Genomic DNA, 26528 nt, shown 5'->3' with positions numbered 1-26528 from the left:
ATCAACAAATACAACAGTTTAACTCATTCCACTAAAATGTACAGAATATGAATGAAAGTTTCGAGTGCTTGCAATAAGCACTCATTGTGAGTTACTATTGTTACTTGTTAATGGTTTTCTGATATTATATTGTTTTTGCTCTCTTGATGGAAGACTCACAAACGTATGGTAGAAATTACAATATCAAATTTAGATAATGTGTAAAATATTCACCTGAAAAATCAATATCAATTCATCTATCTAAGTAAATATATTTCACATATTGGGTCGGCATCCAAGTTGGAGCGTGGTTTCCGCCGATATTGCCAAGTCTTGTTCTTGATGACTATGGCAAATTTGCGTAGAGGATGCTTTCATACTGGTGCTATCTTGGATATCTTGAGGATTTTGTAGAAGTGTATTAGTCCCATACATTTCAAGGATCTACAAAAATGCATACTAATGATCAAGTGTTTTTGCAATAAACATGAATTTAAGAAGTAAAACTTAACTTGGTCAAATGATCCATAATTAACAAAGTGTTTTTGTTTTTGAGTATTGGTTGTAATTAATCCAGACCTTTGCTTTCAACATCTCATTTTCTTCTGAAAGTCGGCGTTCCTAACCATTGAAAAACAATATCAAACTTTCATTTTCTCCTAGGTTATATGGAAATTATTGTGCATTAATATTTACTGACAAAGTGATAAGATAAGTATACCTTGACACAAGATTCTTCTAGATGTTGCGTCAAAATTTGCATCTAGAACAAATATTAACCAAACGTGATGATTGTTTAGGCATCCAACATAGTCTTATATTTAACATTTGTATTAAAACATACATGCTAACATACCTTTCGCTCTCTCACTCTACTTATAGCAACTTGAAGTTGCCCTTCAAGGTACTGAAGGTCTTTGATATTAAATCCCAAAAGATTTTCTCCAAGGAGATTTCTGCAAAATTGTTATTGTATGCCACTCTAGATTGATATTCGTACAATATATTTCACATAACCCACGATAAAAACTCATGTCATCCACAAGAACTAGCAAATTTTAAGAAGACTACATACAAATGATTTATGTGCATACACATAAATCATTTGTATAGCATCTCTCTCTATTTATGAATAAATATCATTTAATACTTTTCTCATGATACTAATTCTGGAAATAATCAATATTGGTCAAATTTTACTTGACTAAACATTAAAACTAATAAGCCATCCAAATTTGTCATGTTCCACATTATTCCATATACACTACTGCATATGGGGACATCCTAAAATCTATAGGAGGACCCCTCTTGGGTGCAACATGTGGAAACAAACTAAAAACCGAGGGCCCTTCTGATCAGTACAATTCCTTGCTCTCCAAAAGCAGAGAGTGTAATGTTTTAAGGAGAGACAAGTATGCAAAGGATAAGGATATATGATAATCAATGCATGCAATCTTGAGGCTTCAGGTGATGTGACAAAGGTGAATCAAACATGGGAAATCCATAGAATGGTCCCATCTTTCATTGTGCAATGCATAAAAACCCAGGTATGTGTCGTAAAGGGATCTCCTCGCCATCACATCAATCATGGGAAGACAAGCACTAGGAGAGCCTGTATAAATGTGACCATGCAAGAGAAACGAGGGAGACACCACAACATGAAGAGATCCCGCCTTCGTAACTTAAGTCATATGTTCTGATGATAATGGAAGGATGGTGGTCATAGGCTAGATTTATTGTGATATAATGAGAAGAGTGATACGTGGTTTAGGGGCACCCCTCTTGCGAGCTCCACCATGTACTCATTGTAATTTTGGGAGTGTTTCATGATGGAATCCCTCAGGGAACTCCACTGATCTGTGAGAGGAGATGGCAAGATACGCACCCAAAAAAAATGAGAAGAGGATGAAATTTGGTCCAGGTCTCATAGGTCCAGGGCTACCTAAACGTGACCACCATACTATCATGATTGATAATCTTGCTAGTTCCACAAGATAGATCCGATAAGATAGATTATAGTTTTTTGCTGAATAATTAGAAGGGAAAGAAACCTTTCTTGATATATAGTTATAAATGATAATTGGTTACAAAATTAAAACATATTTATGATTGTTAAACAGAAAATATAAAATATTAGTTGAATTGATAAGATTACCTGTATTTATCTTCCATGTATGCCAACTTCTCCTTACATTGTGTAGCTTGGTGTCTCCAATACTAGGAAATATATAGCATGCAAAATGTAAATAACATGACAAATCAAAATCTTGCTAATTCTATCATTCTACCGATGAATGAACGTGCAATACTAGCCAATAGTTATCATAACATGACACTAGAACAAGAAAGTGTCCCAAGTGTCCCCATTTAATGGTTATTCTACTAGATACTATTATAAAGTTGAGGATGTATTTATACTTTGTTTTTTATAATGACTCTAAGAAGAATAAGACATATGCAAGGACTAATGGCGGTATGCACTTGTCTTCCTATATTGGAAAACAAAGATATTAACATGTGAAATTATCAAGAGATTATACTTTATGTTTTAATTTTCTGGGAATTGATTTTAAATCAAAGGTCTACAACTTGGTTTTCTAATCAATCTTTACTAAGAAATTCTCATAATTTTTTTAAATTATTACAGTTTTTTTCATGAAAACATTCACAAAAGAAAATGATAATGCAAAATAGGTTGTTTGGAGTGCATGCTAAAGGCAAGTACCTCTAGATCTTGTGATGCAGTGGTTGTGATTGGACGTCCAGCTTGAAATGACTTTGAGTATCTTTGATATCTCTCCAATACCGTTTTTACACTAGTAATGATAAATACATATGCATTTGCTCTCTCTCTCTCTCTCTCTCTCTCTCTCTCTCTCTCTCTCTCTCTCTCTCTCTCTTGCGGAACGGGGAAACCGTACACATCGATACATGTTAGAGCCCATTATGTTGGCTTCCATTCGAACCATGGCTTCCCTGCGACTTAGCTCACATGCATTGCGATGTGAGACGGTGTCACGGATAGATCATAAGCTCAAGAGACAAGAAAGAAGATAACCAAATGGATGAATAGTATTAACTGAAAGACTCTGTAACTGGTGTTGTTCACCTTGAATTCCTTCAAGGTGAACTCAACTATTCATAATACACGGCATGCATACTTGTTGCACACATGTGAATGTACAATAGAGCATGTAGGTATACATGCATGTGCCAAGTGTAAATACTACAAGGGAACAACTATGCATATGATGCTAGCCAAAACAACAAGGACCAATTATATACATAATTGTATACTAGATATGTTGGTTAACCCATAATACTTGATTATAACATGGTCATGTCAAGAGTTCGAATCTTGACATTATCCCCCCTCCTACGTCGCCTTCCCAAATCGGCTACCGGTTTGTGGGGATATCGGTGATGAAAATCTTTGACCACCTCCGGGGCATTTTGTAAATTTTCCAATGGTTCCAACGTGGCATCAGACATGGGGTAACCCCTCCACAAGATAAGGTATTGCAAGTGTCGACGGTGCCAACGCGAGTCAAGGATTTGGTCGACCTTGTATTCCTCCCCTGTCGTCAACTGCACAGGTGGTGCTGGTGGGCCTAACATCATGGGAGTTGCGAAGCATTATGGGGTTCGAGGGAGACATGAAAAACATCGTGAATCCAGAAGTGGGATGGAAGGGCGAGCGGAAGGTGACGGGATTGATGCACTCAATGATACGGAATGGTCCCAACTTCTTGTAATCAAGTTTCGCACATGTACGAGTAGTAGAGATGTGTCGGCGTAACAACCAGACCATGTCTCCAACGACAAAGTGTGGCAGATCGATGGTGATTAGCTTGCTTCTTGTATCGTTCACTAGCGAGGCTAAGCTCCAAGGATAAATCATGATGTAGCTCTTCTAAAATGCGTGCGCGATCCTCCACCGAAGGGTTCATAGAAGTGGTAGGAAGGGAAATGTTGAAGCGAGGATGTAAACCATAGTTTGCAAAGAAGGGAGTGACGCCAGTTGATGTATGGAAAGAATTATTGTAGGTGAATTCCGCGAGTGAAAGTAAGTTGACCCAATCATCTTGTTGGTAACTAACCAAGCACCGAAGATACAACTCAAGGATTTGGTTGATGCACTCTGTCTACACTTGACAGAGATGCCTAAAGTTTGTAGCAGGAGCTGCCAAAAGTGAGAGGCAAACTGGGGTCCGCGATCGGAGATGACATCATCAGGGAGTTCATGCAAGCGTACCACATTGTTGAGTAGTAGATGCACCATTCCTTCTCCAAAAATGGTTTTGGAGCATGGAGTGAAGTGAGCCATCTTCGTAAACCAATCAACGACGACTAACACCGAGTCATAGCTATTGACCAAGGGAAGATCAGTTATCAGGTCTATAGAGATAGAGGCCCAGGGATGACGGGGGCATGGAAGCGACTGGAGTAAGCCGTATGGCTAATGATGAGCGGATTTGGAGCGAGCACAAACCTCACAACTCTTGATGTATTCTTTGACCAACTTCCATGGTTGTGGCCACCAATACCCCCGAGAGATTAGCTCGAGGGTTTTGCGACCCCAAAATGACCTGCAAGTGGGTCATCGTGGCATTCCCACAACACTCGGGTGCGACATGGGCCCTCTAGGACGTATAAGAGATGATATCAGAATAGCAAACCCTCTTGTATGGTGAAGGTGTCAAGATCCTTCCTTTTGGTCGCTTTGGAGGGATTTAGTGGACTATCTCGAATCTCATTGGCAAACTCATTAGTTGTGGATGCATTGGTGATCTGTTGGAGTAATGAATCATCCTACAACATACAAGTGGCAAAAAGATGCAATTGGTTGGGTTTCAGCAGCATCCCCAAGGCGGAGTGCAAGGTCCGCTCGACGAGAAAGGGCATCGGCCTTCTCATGTTGGCCACCAAGTCGAAATATGATCTCAAAATCATAATCGGCGAGAAATGTTGACCAACGGGCCTGCCTTCGATTCAAAGTATGAGTGGTGGAAAAATAAACTAAATTTTTATGATCAGTCACTGGACACGATGTTGTGCGCCGACCAAGTAGGATTGCCATTCTTCAAAGGCAACAATGATAGCAGCAAGCTCCTTGTCGTATATGGGATAATTGATTTCCGGGAGTAGTAAGCCACTGGGTGCATTAGGTTGGTGTCGTCTACCTGGGATAAGATGGCGCCAATGGCGAAGTCAGAGGCTACGGGTAAGGGCGATAAGAGGTTGTGCTAGGGTGGAAAACCCCTTGATGAAGCGACAATAAAAATTCGCGAAGCCGAGGAAGGATTGCACATCTTTAAGTCGTCTTGGAGTCGCCCATGTCCGAATGACAAAGACCTTCATATCCATGGTGATGCCAATGGGTGAGATGATGTAGCCCAGAAATTCGATCAAGGTACAATGGAACTCGCATTTCTTGCCTTTGGCATAAAGGCCATGCTCGCAAAGTTTGGCAAGAACTAATCGGACTTGGCGAGTGTGCTCCTCCATGTTTGGTGAGAAAATGAGAATATCATCAAGGCAAATGACAACAAAATGATTGAGATATTCCCAGAATATATCGTTCATCATATGTTGAAAAACTATTGGGGCGTTAGTAAGACCAAAAGGCATTACCTTGTATTCGAAATACCCATACCATGTTCGGAATGCAGTTTTCCATTCATCCCCTGACTTGATGCATTGGGGCACAAGTATTGAGAGTGGTTTACTATGCACACTTTGCACTAAACAAGTTCGAGAGACTGAGTATCACACTTTGATACAATGCTCTACCTTTGATCATATTCGACCATGCTTTCGACACATCTTCGACCAAGCCTAATCCTTGCACGAATTTCTTTCACAAGCACAATGTGCAATCTCAATTGCAACATTCATTGGTAAAGTTCTTGAACATCGAGAGTCGTTACTCACTTTCACATATATCACGTGAAATATAATATTTTTGGTCTCATAGGTCATATTTGACCTCCGAAAACTAATATAATCTATCTATCTATCTATCACAATTGGTAATGCAACTCATGTTATATCAGGTGAAGGTCTAGGAATTTCTAAGATGACAATAAAAAGGTGCCAAAGGTGTGAGTTTGATGCCATCTCCATATTGCTGCATTATAAGAACCAAAGACAATACATAGGCAAAGAAAGTAGTTAAAGTGATATAATTTAGATAACATATGATTCAACAATAGTTCAATTGGATTAAATGTATGACTCTTAAAGTAAAGGATGTAGGTTCAAACCTTGTGTTAAGTAGAGATCGACGTATGTAATAATTTATTTTGTTCGTACACTTCCAACCCAAAAATAATACATCTTGAGTTATAAACAAAAGGAATACCAATCCCCAAAAATAGTAATTCTTGAGCTAGAAGAAGGATTGGGCTCATTTCTTGGTGATGTGATTTTTAAGGGTTAAGAAAATGAGAAAGAGAGAAAGCTCACTAATTCTAATTACATACTTGATTAATTCAACTTGTGTTGTGATTAATCTTATGTTTAACATGTGCTACTGGTATAGGAATTGTCTAACAATGAACATAGCTACTAACGAAGAGAGGCTAACAGTAAAATGAGAGTCTAGAAGAGAAGAGAGTTAGCAATAAACAAAGCTAAGGGTGAAACAAGAATCTACAAGTGAAGAGAGGTTGTGGTAAAAGAAGAATCTAAAGAGTAAATAAAGCTAGCACTGAAGAGATGTTAGTTGTGAAGAGAGATGTAAATGAAAAGAGGCTAACATTGAAGCGATAGTTTGTTAGTGAAGAGAGGATAGAGTTACACAAGAGCCTAATGTGGAGGCATGATGTTAAGTATCTGGCACCTGAGACACGAGGTGTAGAGATTGAGCACCAACAAGGACACCGAACTCAACTAACCGTTTGAAAATGGAAATAGAACAAACCAATTAAAGAGTTAATGTAAGCCAAAGGGCAACTTAGTGTAAATGGAACCCACCTACCTTGTAAAAAGTTATAAGTGATGACTTTTGTAGCTCTTCCCTAATCTTAGGTTTTCTCCTTCTCATTAGTGCATTAGAGCTGCTGCTCTATCCTTGTAATGTTCCATTAGTGCTAAGAGAGATTAGAATTAAAAGCTAAGTAAGCCAAACCCTAATCTATTCTTGTATGGTGCTAAACCTCTTTGTAATAAGAAGTGATGCATTCTTTCTTATGGTTTCTTGTCTTTACATCTATAGGTAAGTGTAAGAGAGAGTAAAGTGAAAGAGAGAGGGAAAGATTAAGTACTAACCGTTAAGCTAAGAAAACTAGTAGCTTGAAAGGGATATATGGCAAGATTAAGTTTGATGTAATCACCTTCACTTGGCTTGCCATCAAAGGGGTATACACCAGTCTGAATCCTAGGCCAACAATATCGATGAAAGGCATACTTCATCTATTCATAGACAGGTTCCGATGAAAGCACACATAAGCATGGATGCATATGAACCTAGTTGTGAAGAGAGCTAGAAATGAAGAAAATTGTTACGAATCTCTTAATAATCAATAGACCAAATAAAAGTAAAAGAAAAGTGAATAGATTAAATAGAAGAAGTTACTTGATCCTCCAGAGCTCCTTGAGCTACATAGCCAACATACCACTGACGTCCCATACTAGTGGATATTAGAATGTATAGTACCTTGGAAGAGATAACACAATAATCACAACGAACACATAGTTCGCACCATATATTGATATATTCGTATTCGTGGGGTTTCCCATTCGAATGCAAACAAATACGAATACGAATGCATGGTCAAGTATTCATTTAACCCAAAAAAACAAAGAGAGAGTACATGACCTCCCTCCTTTTTAATTTCCTAGGATACAAAAAAAGGGACTTGACAATAAATAGGGACAATAAAAGAGGGACTTGACACTAACAAATTTTTATAATAAATGTATAAGTATACGTTTTATTTTTAATAATAAAATAAAATAAAATAAAGGTTCATTAATTTTTCACTTTTTATTACCTCAAAATTTATGGATAATTTTATCTTGACACAAAAATGGGACTTCAAAGTTCACACTAATCATATTTTTATAATAAATATAAAATTATTCGTTTTTTTAAAATTAATTAATTAATTAAAATAAAGGTTCATAAACTCTCCATAATGATTGTTCTTTTTTGGTGAAATAAATTTATTTAAATAAAAAATTTTAATTTATTTATTTATTTTATTTTACAAAATGAATGGTTTTATAATATTCTTGGGGCCATTTCATATTCTCGAATATTGCGAATATCACTCATGTGTCAATCTATGGTCCGCACTATTGGTGTCTCAAGACTTCAGCCTTTCCACATAATGTGTTTTATGAAGGTAGCTAGGCTTCATATTTATACTTCTTCCTGGGTCCCTTTAATGAATGTGCTCTTCTAAAATATTCCCATTGATTGGTTGTCAAGATCATGGCAATACATGCACCTATGATTCCCTTTATCAAATCACATTAGTCCCTTTCTAACATTAGTGAATATACCTCCACTAATGTTTTGTAAATATTGGTGATCTACCCTCACCTACATTATGCGTACACAACAGAAACCTAGAGTTAAGAAGACTAGGAATGAAGCCAAATTATCAAACACTAGATGTCTCTCCTAATTCAGAACATGTGTGGTTTTGCTACACTTTCACACATATGAGCATTTTTATAGCACCATGTAGAAAGGTGGCTTCCACCACACCCCCTTGATCTAATTTTAAATCATCTTTATAGTTGTAGAGGCACCATCTTCAAGATTAGAGAACTTTTCATCTAACTTTACTCTCCATTACTGCTTGAATCCCTTGAAAAAAGTTGCATTTTATATCTTTGATTGGGCCTCTCAAAAGCAAGCTTCAACTTGGATAACATTCATTTTATATTCAGTATTAAACTTAGAATTTACTTCCAATAGCCCACTCCAAAGTATAAAGAGTGACTTACTTTCAAGGGATTCGAGCATAGGTTATATTTACATGGTAATACCCACTTTAATTTTGCGAAGTGTACCAATTCCAAAGATTTATCCTCAAGAATTGACTCATGTGTCGCTTTCGTGTGTCTCACAAAACGTATCTATAGATCGATAGAGTTTTTACCCTCTCGTTGATGTCATTGGCCTTAAGTCCAGACCATCATATTCCTATTTGGTGGGCGAACCAGGCGTGAGTAGTTGTCAAAGTACCCACGAGTTACTAACTAACTTAACTTAGGATTAACACTTCATCTCTCTCTCATGATACAAGGAGATGCTTGCAACGTGAAGTAACTCGGGGCATTTATACACAAACAAGCGAGAGCAACCTTCCAACGCCTCACAAGGAAGAAGAAGAGATTGTATTTGACTAAATTTGAAGATCATTTGTATCACTTGTTTCTAGGACAAGAAAGTAAAAGAGCATGGAAAATGTTCAATGAGAGGCAACCTACCACACAACTAACCTCACCTCAGGTGTGGCATGAATATGCAAAGGTCCTATATGATATCCCGGGGCAACCTCCTCTTCCACACCCACATGGCTCACGCCCACATGAATCAACCTTTTTTACTCCACAAAATGTAAGAAATGTCATCGATCAGCTACAATTTGGGAAGGCCCAAGATCATGATAGATTGGTGGGTGAGCACTTTATCTATGCCCATGACACCTTGCTCCCATTGCTAGCACACATCTTTAATAGAGCCACGTGTGAAGGTTTCCCTACTAGATCGACTTAACATACCATTGTGCAATTCCTCAAAGAGTGGAGACCCCATGATACCAAGCAACTATAGGACAATCATGATTGGCCATTAATTGGCTAAACTATATGGCTCGATTTTAGAATCAGAAATGAGTATATGGGCAAAGCGGAATTGCTACCGTTCAATTGGACAGGCAAGCTTTCGGAAGGGGTCCACTACTTTGGATCACATATTGACCCTTTCGGCCCTTATTGAGGAGGGCAGAGTCCATAATAAGAGGATTTATTGTTGCTTTGTGGATTTCCGGAAATCCTTTGATGTTGTGCCATGTGCTCGGCTTATGCAACGGTTAGAAGCCCTTGGTGTTCCTAGAGATATGCGATGGGGAATCAATGCACTCTATGAATCCATTTCAAGAAAAGTGCGGTCTTACAAGGGTTTGTCAGAGGTGGTGGCTAGCACAATCGGAGTGAAGCAAGGATGCCCACTATCACCCACTCTCTTCAGTCTCTATATGGATGAGGTATCACATTACATAGAGAGATTCGGGGGTTCGGGAGCACGTCTAGCAAGTATAGCTATACAAATATTACTATGTGCTGATTTCTGACTCTCCAGAGGGACTACAAAGACATCTAAATGCCTTTAAACTATTTTGTACGGACAAGGTTGTCAATCAACATGGACAAACTAAAGTGATGGTGTTTAACGCCACTCAAGCAAGGGTAACAAGATCAAAACCGGAATTCTTCTTGGGAGAGGAAAAGGTGGAATACACACGCTCCTACACATACCTAGGAGTAACATTTATAGGGCCTAGGTTCTCCTTACAGAGGCCGCTTGTGCCCAACTTTCTCGTGGATATGCAGCCCTTGGTGCTCTCGAGAGTCACATGGCATGAGTATAGATACACTACCCCCGCTCCAATATAGCTTGGACTATCCCCATCTAAATATGACCAAAGTGGAAAAGAATAGAGTGCTCCGAACTGATATTATTAACTTAGAAAACAAGATAACATGGATCAACCCCAAAATATCACTTGGTACAAAGCTAGCCCACTATAAGACACACTTCTTACACATGAAAGGATTCATCATCAAGCCACCTTATATGGAGATACGTCTATTCTATGCGCAACGAAGTGTGATAGGGCTGTTGTGAACTTCATCACATTAGTTACAAATTGAGGTAGGCAAATATACACGAATACCTCTAGAAGAAAGAATTTGTCAATTGCATCATCAAGGAGTGGAATCCAAAGAACACTTTGTCACTGTAGTGTCATTTATGAAATCAGAGAGAGATACCATTGCCTCTTTAAACAAGGCTTTGGCCTGCTACGCAAGGTAATGTAATATGAGGACCAACGATGCCTCAGACTTTTCTTGCTAGAAGTCAAGAGACATAGGGAAAAGTTGTTGAAGGATAATAATACAGCCACACAAGCTCATCCACAAAGAACAATCACAACTTTCTTTAGCCCCACCACTCCTACTAATGCTACAAATCAATCAAGAAATACAAATGGCCTCCCAACCAGGACATAACAAAGGGGTTACAATAGATCGGGCAATAACAATTTGTCGTGTACGTAGGCCCTAGCCCCATCCTCAGCACCCTTGTCATCGACAGATAAAGGCCATTCTCTCCCGCCATCGTAGGAGCTTCCCTCGCTTCGGAGACCTCTCCAATCTGGATAGACCTATCTAGAGATCTTTCGAAGACAAAAGTTACAATTTATCTAACTTGAGAATCTCACATATGCCAAAAACCAGATTCCCTCATCTTTTTTTATCTTATTTACTTTTATATTTACTAAGTAATATTTACTTTATTTTGATCTGTTGTTCTGAAACACGAGACAACACCGAAGATGTAATCTCTTGTTTGGTCTTATAGGCCATTTTGGCCTCGTAAAAGACATTATCTTTCTTTCTCGTTTTACTCTCTCTCACACAATGATAGACAAGGTAAACACAAAGAAAGTATTGTATTAATCACCATTCTTCATGATACAAAGAGGTTTAGCACCATACAATCTGAAGAAGATTAGGGTTTGTCTCTAGTAGTCTTTAACTCTAATCTTCTTTAGCTCTAATAAAGGTTAAGGACATAGAGAAGGGCTTACCGTATAATGGGAACAAAACTCTCAAAAATGAAGAAGAGGCTCAAAAGTCACCGAATGGTGGCTTTTATAGCCTTTTTACAAGGCAAGTGTCCCTTTCACGCTAGATTGTCCATTGGCTTACATTGTTTCCTCTTTGGTTTGTATCCCCTTTTTTTCTAATGTTGGTTGAGCTCGAGGTTTCTTGTTGGCACCACAATCTCCACAACCGGTGTGCTGAGTGCCAAATACTTAACAACTCCATCTCACTCTTCATGTTGAGTGCCAATTTAGTTCTATCTTTGGCCTACATAGCATCTTTCTAACAAGATGGCTCTCCTATGTCTATCCACATTGTGTGATCCTCACTTGAAACAAATTTGTTGGTAGCAATTGACAAAAATAGCTCGGTTTGAGCCAAAACCAAATGATGAAACTATGATTTAACAACTTAATGGCCTAAATGGTTTTCTTTCATTTGGTTTAAGTTCTAAATTTTGGAAAACGGTTTTTGGATTGGTTTGTTTTGAAATTATATTGGTTTAACTGTTTACAATTTATCAAGCTTGGAAGAATGTATGGTTTATATGGTTTGGTTTTAAATTATTAGGGTTTGAGTTTCTCTTGAAGAGTTGGGTTTCAATGTTTTTTAGGTTTAGTTTGCTTTGATTTATGTTTCAAAAACTTTTAAATGGTTTGAGTTTGAGACTACCAAACTGTTGTCCATTCCTACCCGTTTGACAACAGGCTTGGTTTGTGGTTTGACCTTAGTATGGCCGGTTGAATGATGGGTAGTTGCTTGTCCATCATTCTCTCCAGGTCCACAATATTCCACCTATTTTCATCTAAAATAAAACGTCATATCCTTGACAAACTTAGATCTCCTCAACAGGTACATATCCAATGATGGGTCTAATAAAACGTCCCTTCATAATTCTACTCTTTGACCAAATGATGATGCATCTTCTCCTCACAAAAGATCATGCCACTGCTGTGAGCCAGAATCATGATCCCAGATCCCACAATTGAAAGCGATAATTGGCATTGAACTGCTCTAGAGTAAAATGTGTTTCCTCATATTTTGGATTCAAATTCTGAAACAACTCCTTAGGTACATAATCATATGCATCGTAGGTAAATGTCGGAATGAATGTGCCTCTAGAACAGCAACTGTTCACTCCAAAGCTCTCTGATCCTTCAAACCCTTTGGTTTACTTGGAAAGAGGTTGTCAACGAGGACAGCATTCAATGTCATTTCTGCCTCAAACTAGTGGTTCGACTTGGCATCTTGAACCATCAAGACTATCCACTCCTAGAGAGTTTGATTCATTCTCTCCAACACACGTTTTGAACTAAAACTAGACAGGGCAATATGCTCTTGCTGGATGCATCGAGCTTTATAGCAAGTCTAAAATTTACAGGAAGTGCATTTCCCTCTATCATCTGAATATTTCAACTTCAATTCACTCTCCGTCTCAATAGTTGCAAGCCACACCTTCACACCTTCAAAGCTAACACTTTATCCTTTCTCTTCCCACTTGAGAATCTTACATGTGTAGATAATGGGATTCTTGAGATACTTGTATTTTTAATTTAATTACATTTATTCTGCTTTGCTAATCTCAAAGACAGGCAAAATTTTAAAATTTAATCTCTTGTGTGGTCACTTTGGCTTCTTTAAAAGACATTAATGTATCCTTCTTCAAGGGATATCCTCATACTTCCTCGTAGCCTCACCATGTAAGGTAATAAAATATAGTGCTCCACCTTGCAAGCAGGTTGGCATCGGTTCACATGAATTTCAATGTACTAGGTCAAGGAAGCTGGTGGTCGATTCTATATGCATATTGTGGAAAACTATACATTCCTTCAATATATTCAATGTTCATAGGATAAAAAGTGGGAAAAAGAGAGGGAGACAAATAATCAAAATTAAATGTCACATTCATTCTAGTTTTAGACATATGGTGGAACCAGCTGCCGTGTCATATCATTGTAATTGCCCGATTAACTTATCTAACAAGTATTCCTTCTGAGAAACAGAGAGCAACTAACAAGAAGAGGATATATTGCCTCTAGCACCTATAATATTTCCTGTAAGGTGAACCTCCAACCTCTAGCCTACCAATATGAAGCTCCAACTTCTTCCAACAGCTGCTACCCATCCTCCAACTGTAAGGTGACAGATCTAATGCCAACCATCGTGCATTTTTTAGAATCACCCATCCATCTCAAACAATGAGCTTCATTAGATGTGAACACTCCTTGTGTAGAGCCACATGGAATCACTCGCCCTAATCAAGCTCCCACATGTGTATTATCTCATCCACCATGGAGATATCCCTGGCCATTGAGTTGAGGACATCGAATTGATTTGTGTAGCCAGTCATTGTTGACAGGACATTGATCTCCTTGATCTTCACCCAGGAAGGTGTTAGCAACACTTTTGCATGCATATCACTAAGTTTCTTTGCCTCCTTATAGGTAGTACAATAATGCTCCTGAACATGGCCCATTTGGTGACACTTATAGCAATCCATGTTCTTTAGACAAGATTGGTTTTAATTGTGGGTATTGTCATATGCTTTCTTCAACTCTGTTCAGATTTCTTACTCTATGAGTCTCCTACATTGTATCCTAGGCATTAACATGAGGTTGTAGGTTCGATCCTATATGGGCTAGAAGTGGTCATTTACAAGATTTGCTGAAGGAGAAGGAAGCATTGCAACATCAAGGTCTTATAAAAGACCTTTTGAGACTTGGAATCAACCAAATTGGCAAAACATAGGAATCAGACCATATGGGCGATGACTAGGTAGTAGAATGCCTAAAAGGGGAGAAAAAGCTTCATTTATTGAGGAGAAGAAGTAAAAATGAGCGTAGCTTTAGAAAAGGGTGGTATGAAATTGAGGTCTCTTCCCAAGTTGAGAAATAACTATCAATGGCCCAGTCCTAGGGGATTAATGAGAAATCACAAAGGGCTTAAAGGATTAGATACCCCACGGGATTAAAGAGCACATGCTCCAATTAAGGATTATCGAGTTATCTTTAATCTATCTCTACAATTCTCTCCCTTAATCATGGTATACCTATCACGAAACAAGATAAAGAAGCTTGTATTCAATGACCTGTGATGATCTTGGCACAATCAACTATAGGGAAAAGATAAAGAAGCTTGTATTCACAATGAACTATAGGCAGGCTTGTCTGGTAACGGTGATAGAATTCGTTGTGTATACGTGAGCAGTTGGAACCAAACCTTATCAATCTCCATCAGGTCATTGTGAGCGTTAGAGGCAACATTAACATTACCAGTGGTTGCCGCAGATGTGCTGCGCATTTTCTTGGTGAAATTTGTATAGCCCGTTGTCATATCATAGCATTTGAGTAATTGCCTCACCAAAGGCAACTAGCTCAGCTATGCTGAGTGATGCCATTTTTTATGTGATCCAGACAATCTGGTCATTCCAATTAACGTCACAGAACAGTTGTGGAACTTTGATGAATACATCAACACCACTCAGGATCAGTGTTCGTTGGACCCCCAAATGTCTCTTCAAACTTAGTGAGAATGGGTTACAAAGCTTCCAAATGGGGCAACGATTTTCCTATGACTGGCATGCACCATGCTTGTGTTGAACTGGCCAGCAGGGAGCCAATGGGCATGATTCACCTGAAGTCGTAGGGGTATCATCGAAGTTGTAGATGGATAACCAGCCGGATCTGATTGAGGAATCCCAATAGGTGGGCCTAATTGCTGTCAAATGTGTCGAAGTTGCAGATATTAGGTTCTAGGGTTCTTTGATGCTGGAAGTTGATGTCATTGGTGTATTTATTCAGACCTTACTAAGGGACACTTGGACAACGCTACTCTTCAGTTGAAATTGCCAAAGGATCTCCATGTTATGGTTGAGTTTGGTAGCAGAGTTCAACATGGCAGTACTTGCACAAGAAGCTGGAATAAGAAGATCAAACTGAGATGAAATAAGAAATGGAACAAAACACTGAGTTTGCATTCAATGACCTGTGATGCCTTCTTGGGAATCAAGTACCATGAAGACCACCGTTCGATAAACCACGCATGAATTATCATGCAACCTTAGAGATTTACTCACCACCTTAAAAGAATACATCCTCTCTAACTCTTTGTAAACTATTGGTTATGAGTTCTACAAGTTCCATTGTAGCCTCTTAATCTTAGGATTAAAATCTTCTTGTTCATGATTCTATTATTCTTAATATCTTTGTTTTATTAAATCCATATATCTTTTTCTGTGGGTATTTGTTGTCTACACGTGCCAGATTCTTATTGCACCTCTCACGGGCCCTCAGCTCAAAACCTCAGTGGTTCCCCTTCTTGCAAACATATCTTGTGATATTAGGATGACATGAAGATTGCTTAGGACCCCAAAATAGACATGCGTGCCAGTCCACGCATGTCATCGATATTACCATTTGATGTATTGTTGGGCAGCATGTACAGGTGGATGTATCCAAATCTTTGAGAAGCCATGCTCCACCAAAGTGGAACTCTTGTTTGTGCTCTTGAAGTCTACAAAACGTGTGTTTTCTACACAATGATGAATTATATGTCCGAGTCTCCTATTCTTCATTTATGTATGGATGTGTGCGTGAAAGCACCAAAAAATCTTTCCATATCTTCGAACATGCTCTGTGTGACCACCCATGCACAATGGTGCTACATGCAAGCTTGAAAGGTTAAGTAGTTTTTCTGTAGAATGTAGAAACTACAATAAAGAAAACATGGATTCATATACAAAAACCTCTGAAAGAAGAAGGGAACATGAAGAAATAAGACATCAAAAATGGTGACAAAATTCTGGCATAAAGTTTTTCTCTCAGTGTGATAACATATGCAATGTCTGAAGACGCACCTTTCTAAACCATAGTTTGCATCTTTTTACATTAAGGGCTGTAAGTTTTACGTTTGGTTCAATTAATTGGCCTTTCCTACCAATGTGCATTATTACATCTGTCACAACTCCCAATCATATTCCAATATAAGAAGCATCTTTGATCTATTGGTGGTCAGATATTGTCAAAATACTAACACATCGCTTGCATTTTATAATTTGTATATGAAGAAATCAACGAAAGAGAGTTTAAGGGAGATCTTTTGGAGAATTTGGAGGACCCCATGGACATGATAAGAAATCTGAAGCCGATAAGTGTGAGAATAGTGTGTATCGATACTAATCGTACATGTATTGATGCTCACTTCAAAAGCATCATAAATCTATTCAACTTTCTATCACATATATGTAAGCTCCTCATAGTAGTTATTGCGCTTATCATACTTTAACTTGGATAAGTAATAAAGTAAAAGTTTAGTCTTGATATCTACAATATCACAAGCTACACACCATGTGCTAATTGGTATAGAATAAGTGTATCTAAAGAGGTCAAATCGGTGCCTCATCATTCACACAAAAACAATATACATTGTGTAGCTTGTTTTCTTGCTTGATCAGAAATGAAAGTTCATAAATGCTTGAAAAAAATCAACACCAAGGAGATAAAATCAATCATGCAAGAGAAATGATAAAATCCCAGTGTATATATGAATGTGATATTCACTCCAAACAATTAACAAAAGCTAAGTATGACAGTTAAGTACAACAATTAAGGACCTACTTTGGGATTCTAGAATCAAAAGGGGTGGCCACAGCGCCTCATGCCAAAACCCCACAATATTGTCATGTTGATCATGTTACCATTGGAAGGCGCCTAAAACATATGTTGCATGAGTGTTGTGTGTGGATATATACATATGGGTTGCAAGTTTTTGCGAGCACAATTCGAAACAAAGGTAAACCTCTTTTGTTTCTTGATTTCAGGAACATCTAGCCATTATGGCCCAAATTAACAATCTCCTGATGTCTTATTTTTGACAAATACCAACACCTAACTCAGAACTTCTCAAAACGCCAAGTTAAAGCATGGATTGTAGCATCAGTGGGACCTAGAAACAACAGTCAAGAAGGACGAGGACACAACTCTGGAAACAATGAATGATTAACCGTGCCCAAAGGCAACCGACGACTGCAAGAAGAAAAGAGGCAGCAATAAACCTGTTCGAGATTCGGGAACTCAAAACCGCTCAAAAGTTAAGAAACTTAAACTAGAAATCATAGGTAAATAGCACTAGGCCTTGTTTTGTAGTCCAATTCCCTTATAGATTACATATATATTCCCTATCATTGTATATGAGTCTATTTCTCAAAATTATATTTGAATATTGCTATTTTCTCCTGCAACTAGAGACTTTACTCCTATTTTCCCCATATATAAGTCAGTCCGATAGTCTGGTGCATCACCACATTTGTTGTGCTTATATGTAAAGAATGGCATAGTCTTAGCATTATTTCATCATCGTTAGGTGTGCATATCCTTGGATGATGACAGTCATATTATTAGTGTGGCTTGCAAGGATCATATCAATCATATATGTCCAATATAGGCTAGATTCATATCGATTGTGATGCCTCTATTGCCTATAATGATCATGATCATCATTGAAACTTGAGGGGGGAAACTTCCTTTTGGCTTCTTCTTTTTCATATATGATCCATAGTAAGTATGATCGTTATAAAAAAGTAAACAGCAAACAGCCCAAGAGATACGCATATCACACTAGGGTTGCGAAAATGCATGTGATATGATGACTTTCTATGCAATTGACTCCCACTGAACCAGTTTGATGAAATGGATACCAAAAAACTATAACAGTGGCTTATAGCCCAGTAGAATATCGGGGTTAATCGTAGGAGCTTATGAGCTTTTCAAATGCTATTCTACCAGTCCCTATCACAAATCTAAAGATTTAAAACATAGTGCTAGTTGCGAAAACGTTTGATCATATGGCCAATGCATGAAATACAAGCAATGACCATCATCATGCAACAAAAGGAAAGAAAATGTGCCATGATTACCTAATTCTATCAAACCTCCAACCATGAGCTTAATACCTATGCCAACTGAAAGGAGCTTAATTCATAATGTGTTGAGGGAGCTTAATATCGTAATCACTACAATTTTCAAATGTGTCATGCGCCCAATGAAACGTACTGTTTGACAATATGGACTTGTGCAATGGCAAGATAGAGCTTATCTATCTCGGTTGCAGGGACGATGGCATAGGGCAGTGAATAACATTTCTTGTCCCATGGAAATCTTCTTCCATGTATGAGAGAGCCCAGTTTCATTACAATGTTTAAGATTATGAGCTTTTATGGCCAAAGGATCCACACGTAACCCGGGCCTGCAACACACCTTGCACAGAGGTATACGCTGATCCCTCCGCACAAAGATGTTTAGGGTTTGGGGTGTGATCCAGGGGGGAAATAAGAGCTTTCGGACAAAATCTTAGCCTTTAGGAGAACAAGGGAGGATGACTTACTCGGGGTTGGCGAATTCGAAGAGCTTTCCGGTGGCAGAGAAGATGACAAGGGCGAGCTGGGCATCGCAGAGCACGGACAGCTCATAAGCCTTCTTAAGGAGCCCGTTGCGGCGCTTGGAGAATGTAACCTGCCGGCTGGTCGTGTTCTCGATGCGACGGATCTGCACCTTTCCGCGGCCCGCCACCTGGCCGTGTCCATGGCCCCTGCTGGTGGCACTGCTGTAGGTCACGTGATTTGCACCCGTGGCGGGCAACACGGGGAAGTCATTGGCCAATGGGACCATGCCCCCGGCCCCGGCCCCAGTCCCGGCCCCAGCATTGGCAGTCTTGGTGTAGCCACTGTTCCCCAGAGGGCCATTCAAGTTCTCACGTGACTGGTCCGTGACGTCCGAGGCGGCGGTCGTGGCGGTCGTGGTGACTGACGGCATACAGTCACGTGACCTCCCCCCATCCGCCGGCAGCATCATCAAGTCACGTGACTTGGCTGCTGACGGCACCAAGCCACGTGATCTCCCTCCAGCCGACGAGCCATGATCCTTCGCCTTCTTGAACTTCTTTGGAGACTTGACTGCATCGCCTGGTACCACAGCCACCGGCGTCCTGTTACTGTCTGTGTCTGCAGGGCTCGCGACATTGCTGTTATTACGCTCAGCATTTGTGGTCAAGTCCGCCTGTTCTTCTTCTTCTTCGTCATCTGCTTCATCCTCCTCTTCATCATCGTAATCGTCATCATCTTCGTCTTCTTCTTCTTCTTCTTCATCATCATCATCCATTAACACTTCTTCTCCTTCTTCTCCTTCTTCTTCTTCTTCTTCTTCTTCTTCCTCCTCCTCCTCCTGCTCCGCTTCATTCATATCTGCAGTACCATTAATTTTGCTTATATGATCATTGCTCTTCCGCTGATCCAGCTCTGTTAACTGATCATCTTCATCTTCGGTGGTCGGCGCCGTGCAGTTGAGATCTGGATGAGCTCTTCTCTTCAATCCGGACGACATATCCACGGTAGGTTGCTTAGCAGGCCGGCTCTTAAAATTTCAAGAAAACAAGAAGAAAATTATCGATATGATCAAATTGTAAAATGGATACGGAGATCAAAGAAGAGAAACCAAACCAGGATTAGAGAGGCAGATTAACAGGAAGTGATTTGATGGTAACAATATACCGAGGTAATATGGCGGCAGGGAAGGAATTCTAGGTATTGGAAGGAAGGAGCGAGCGAATGAAAAAGAAGAGAGAGGGAGATGAATGAAGAAGAAGATTATGATGGTGATGGCGATGGCGATGGATGAAGAAACTGAGATACATACAGGGGGAGAGAAAGAGATGAAGAAGAGACAGAAATAGAAATAGAAGAAACGATGGAAGCTCAAGAAGGAAGAGACAGAAGGGAAGTAGAAGAAAGAAGACTCTTCTCTCTCCTCTGAGACACAGAAGAGAGAGAGAGGTGGTTTTGTGGGAAACCATGGTTTTCCGTGATTGAGATATCCAAAGAAAACCGGACACGTGGACTGTCGCTTTTTTGGTCTACTACCCTTTCGGGAAAGAAATAATAAATAACAAATAACAAAAGAAAAAGAAAAAGAGATTCAAAAAAGAAAAAAGGGCGGAGAGAGACAGAGAGAGAGGATTGGGGGTTTGCTTTTCATGATGAGATTTTATGTTTTGGTTTTTTTCTTTTTTTGTCCCCTCACTTTTCACACGCGTTTTTTATGTCTTTCTTCTGTAGAACATACACACGTGACACACAGCCCCAGCCCTTACTGCTTTTAGAGGGCCGCTATATTTTGGGTATCTCTATCCCTTCTATATTTAGCTAGCCCACAAAATGTCATGTAATGAAAGAATTGCCCTGTGCCCACTCTTCTTCTTCTTCTCTTCTTCTCTTCTTCTGGCCGGCCTATCATTAGAGCCCCCACCCTCCAAAAGAAACTCCTCCTTTTGCCCGCTTACTCCTTTTGGCCACAGCCCCCTCTATATTTAGCTGTCCCCTTTATGACCCCCCAAATCTCTATTTATATATTTGTTATATAATAATATATTGTATGGTCCCCCCCCCCCCCCTTTGGCCACATCCTCCTTTGGAAGATGTCCTCCTATATTTAGCTAACTCCCTTGGCATGGTTTTTTGTGGGGGATCTTCTGGACCTTTAAACATGTGTTTTACTCCTCCTTTTTGGTTGGACACATCTTTCAATGGAACATCTTCCCCCACTCTATTTAGCTAAGCCCTAGCCCATATCATTTTTGCCTAGTTAGTTAAGTAAAAGCCATTTGCCATCAAGTACTGTTTTGTTATATGTGTACATACATATATATATATATATATATATATATATATATATACATGTATGTATGTTTATTTATATATATTATATACATGTGTGTGTGTGTGTGTGTCCTTCACAAGAGGCCAAATGAGCTTACTTTAAGGGAGTATGTCAGAGAGAGCTTAAAGAACTTGGGATTAGGAGAGGGGGGCCTAGGCCGCATAAGATGTGAATATGGCACACGGAAGCCATCATGGGGGAAGCATCGCAAGCTTGAGTCGAGAGTCGAGACTCCTCAACCATGATAGTAATTGTAGTAGTAGTACACAATGGAGCAATTGTACTACCGCTTCATGGGGCTTCGAGATGGGTCAATCAGTATGACCAATTTCACCCTTGTAACTTTATTTGGTTCGTGCTCATTTCCATACTCTCGGAACAAGCTATATAATGTATGTTTGGCTTTATTCTCCTTTCGATCTTTTTGTTTTCTGGGGCCCTCATTGATGTTTGTTTTTTCGCAACTTTTTTATGTGTTATCCAATTAAGATGTTAATAGCCCCTTGTTTACCTATATTATTATGTGACTATGTAAACTAGTGCGCCAACTTCCAAGTTACTCACAACAAATCTCGCTTTCTTGTACCTTTGGGAATTATGCACCTCCTTTCAATTATTTTATACACAGAAAACAAGGTCCACATTGCACAACATTTTCCACATTTTTCACACACATGTTTAGAAACTGTTCCTCTGATTGATGAAATTAAGTTTGGACCATGCTAGAGCAATAATTTTTGGTCCAATAACACACTTTATCGATTGGCCCAAATTCTTTTTCATGATACAACATTTTATGAGGAATTGCCTCCATATTTTCGTAGGATTTGGTAATATTTCCAACTATGAGGGTCCAACATCATAATGGCGCGTCAACACATGACATGCTACCTTCTTATTTAACACCCTCCACGGTCACCCCACTTGGGCTTGGCTAGCCTTACTCATTGAAGGGGTAATTTTTCACATCTCTTCTACTATAGGCGTACAAACTAATTTATCACGTCCCACGATGGAACTAACACTCGTTGAAGACGTTCTCATGACTCAGTAACTTTGTATATATGAAGTTACGAAATGTTAAAATTTACACCCATAGTCAAAGTCATAAGATGTTTTTATAATAATAATAATAATAATAATAAAGTATACTTATTGTTCCATACTAGAAAAATATCACATGCATATTCATTATTCGAATGAGGAAATACTTTGTTTGTAATGAAAACAAACCTTAAAGCAATATAAGCACATGTTATAGAAAGTTGCAACAAATATCACACACTTTTCTCTATCCATATTCACACATGTCAAATACTTTGCACTCTATGCAAAACTTGTCAATTTTCATCAAACCGTGATTAACAGCTAGTAGTGGTTTGAGAATCTATTGCAAATTATAGGTCTATTTTGTACCATGGACGAACATGCAACGCTTTAAAATATGTGTATGTATGCATAATGTTTTGTGGCATGACAGCTTCTACTAAAGTTGTGGTCGTGGATACATTATGACAAGGTTGAGCCTTTGCTTTTTCTTATTACAATAAGATTTTGCAATAAAATTATCCCGACAAGGAAAATGGGCATGACTTGTAGGTGATGTTATGGCCAAAGTGAAAAAGTTAGTGCTTTAAGGAATTAAGAAATTAGTTGAATGGTGAAATAAAATGATTTGCTCGAGACTATGAATAGGGATCTAGTTTCAGATTTCAACGTTTGGCTTCAAAAATAAAAAAGTTATTGATGACACAATTGAAGGCCATTTAGTGAATCGGGAATGTATAAACAGAAGCACCATCTAAATGCATGTCTAGTGTGATACATGTGCTCCTACTAACACACTTTATAATAAGACAACATATTTTTAGTACAAAACTTTACCATAACATGCTTGTATGTAAAAAAAGAAAATAACCTATATATATTATTCTGCTCATTAAATGAGCATATATTCATTATTTGTTTAATTATTGTACCTATTTAGTATATGCTCTAAATGCCCGTATTGCTTCATTATGTGGTTAGTATTAATTTTCATTTGATCAAGATCTTCAATTTTGATCTACACATATAGGTAGTTTTGAAAACAAGCAAGCACATATTACTCTTTTCTTGTACATATACACATTTTCCTACTGACTTTTTCTGTTTTAGCATCAATATATAACCTAGACATGTTGCGAACAAATACCTATTGCTAAAACATGCAATATCCATTTACTATTCCTTTATGGTGGCATGAGAAACACTCACATTTCACTATGCTACATGTCTTACTAGACACATCTCTAGACTGGATCATTATTTGTTTACGGGTAGATCTAAACTGATATGTCAGCCTGGAAGACACATGAAAGCTCCATTGTCGGTCATTATATCTAAGCCTTTCATCTTTTATGATCTAGACGCATCAAAGGCTCTTCAAAGCCGATATAATCTAATACACAAGATTTTGTTGGGGATATTGAGCCCTATAGCTTAACATATGTATATGAGTGATTTCTTCTCATCATCATAACGGACACACGATGTACGAATAAGTGTATGAAGACATGAGGTTGTGGCCCTACCAACTGGCTTAGACAAAGACATAGGTCCTAGAGAAATGGTGAAGGTACTATAATCAATAGATATCAATTCGTCAATAATTCTAAAAGCCATCATAAAAATCTAGATATTGCAAAAATATAAAAGATTTTTGATGTTCAATCATACACATATCAACCAACATATTTAGATCAATTTGCATATTGCTCAATAAATTTAATTGCAATTTACTATTTCTAAACATTGAACCTTTTGCCAAGTTTGAAGAAGGCTCATATGTATCCTTTTGTAAATGGTTTGCGATCATAACCATATCTAAACTAGGAACTTTGCTAGAGTAAAAACTTAAAACTTGACCATTAATTTGTGCAATTAATAGGAACTTTTAAGAAGTCGTTGGGCAAAAACCTCACAAATGTTTGTCAACTTAATACTTCAAATTTGAACTTTTCATGAAATGGTGATGCGTTGTAGAATATGCATCAAAATCCTTCACAAAAACATTACAACCAACATAATATGTATAAGTTGGAGAGATACCGTAGTTCGAAGAGCATAAAAAACTATTCTATTTTAACTAGAGACATCAAAACTTTGAAAAGCCCAAAATAAACTTAACTAACGAAATGATATGTTTTGTGAAGAATGGTGTGCCAAGTCTATTTTTCATATTCACCAATTTTAGAAGATCTCCTTGAAAGAAAACGGCCATTAATGTTTCACGAAACAATACAAGATACCACATCAGCCCCATTAATGTGTTCATTCCATTGCAGGAGCGGTAGGTCAAATTCATTGCTCCCTACTATTTCATCTCATTTATCTTGTTTTGGAACTTCCCCAAATCTAGCTATTAAAGTTGTATCCTCTAAGCTCATTGCTTCACCTTGTCTAAGAATTTGGGGAGGTTTTCTTCCATAATTCTCCGTATATTCCTTTACATGTATGGAACGATAAATCTCACACCAAACTTCTAGGGAGTTATGAGGAAATGTACACTTTTTCAATTTGTATTTGTTCTTGTTAAGAAAATTTATGACTCTCAAGTTCAAAATTTGAAATGGCTTTTTTGGTGAATGAGACCGCCCATTTCTTGATTTGTCACACTATCCATCTTGTTTGGAACCTTCTCTAAAACTCTCTAGTTAAAGTTGCTACAGTCAACGTTCATACAAGCTCCACGTTACTCTTATCTAGACTACCCTTGATAACCCATTATTCGTTCCTCATTAATCATATTAATGCACGCATCTTTTTCCATGTTTTAATTCATGCATTTCTCTTTTGAAATGCTCCAAATTTAAATAATTATGCCTTGGATTTTCTTTTTTCATCAATTTCAAATCATGACGCCGATTCTCAAGAGTTCGATTTTGAGTGTTTGGAAGAATTTGCTTCATTTACTGAAGTCAGTTTTCTTAAAATCGTGAAAAGATGAATGAAATAAGAGTACACTATGATAAAATTTTCTTCATTATAAGGAACTTGGCAAAAACATATATTTTCATCTTGCAAATAGAGACCCATTTGGCCTTGGAAAGTTGACTCGATTGCCTAAGATATGTAGTTGAATGTAGCAATCAATGTGATGCCACCATTTGTGTGTTGGAAACTCACACACGTTGAACAACGTGATATGAAATTGGTATAGTCAAAAAGTAGGAATGCCATAGTAAAAGTTATGTTATGATAGGGTCACACTTACTGTTTGCATACAATTTAAAGGAATCGTGTGAGTGTTTGGGTGTTGGCATCAAGGGTGGGACCAAGTACCAAAGTGACATTGGAATTCATGCAAGAACACACACATCAATGCTACACACATGCAATATCTATCATGCATGTGACGAAATGAAAAGAAATGAGGGTGTTGCAATTAATGAACACATCGACATACTAAAGGCGGATAACAATAAATCAAACATATATCTAACATTAGAGGGAAGTCATAAATCCTTTTAGAGCAAAAAGGTGTCTGAATCTCAATCCATTTTTTAGAAATAAAATGGAAGAGTATCTACTCAAACCTCAACATTTGACAACTCACATCGAGAACAATTCATATCCGTGAAATTTGACACCAAAAAGGAAATTATTACAAAACCATGATCTAAATGAGGGTGTCAGCCATATAATAGGGACAAGTGTAAGTTCGCTCCATTTTACTAGTCGAAACTATACAGGATTTGCGACTTATATGCTTTATGCTCAAAATGTGCACATGGGCATATGAGGGTGTATGTACAAGTTAACACAATGTGAAGAGGACATGTGAGATTAGAGTCTTGCATATTACATGTTGAAAAGGAATTCTTCTTTATTTTAAACAATAACACTTTATTGTGAATGTATTGGTGCTAACCACATACTATACTTGAATTATTTTCACTCCTTGGATAGTGGAGACTCAATGTCAAGTCAGTCTTGCAAGTTCCATGAGTA

At 38.3% G+C, this 26528-nt stretch overlaps 1 protein-coding gene across 1 annotated transcript; it reads right to left on the bottom strand.

Annotated features, from left to right (window-relative positions):
- Positions 1-20547, bottom strand: LOC147858670 (uncharacterized). The gene is made up of 8 exons (XM_087325644.1): positions 20321-20547; positions 19210-20234; positions 2705-2795; positions 2135-2196; positions 836-935; positions 701-742; positions 559-600; positions 1-423 (listed from the first exon to the last, which is right to left on the bottom strand). Exons 2-8 carry the CDS (start codon positions 20202-20204, stop codon positions 256-258), a joined length of 1500 nt encoding a protein of 499 aa, XP_087181770.1. The 5' UTR covers positions 20205-20234; positions 20321-20547; the 3' UTR covers positions 1-255.
- Between the last annotated feature and the right edge of the window lie 5981 nt (positions 20548-26528).

The sequence above is a fragment of the Azolla caroliniana genome, unplaced genomic scaffold, assembly GCF_043228905.1.
Source record: "Azolla caroliniana isolate FFs.n. ecotype wild unplaced genomic scaffold, voAzoCaro1.0.p SCAF_10, whole genome shotgun sequence".
Lineage (NCBI taxonomy): Eukaryota > Viridiplantae > Streptophyta > Polypodiopsida > Salviniales > Salviniaceae > Azolla > Azolla caroliniana.
The sequence above is the reverse complement of the archived record's forward strand: the minus strand, read 5'-3'. Positions and strand labels throughout refer to the sequence as shown.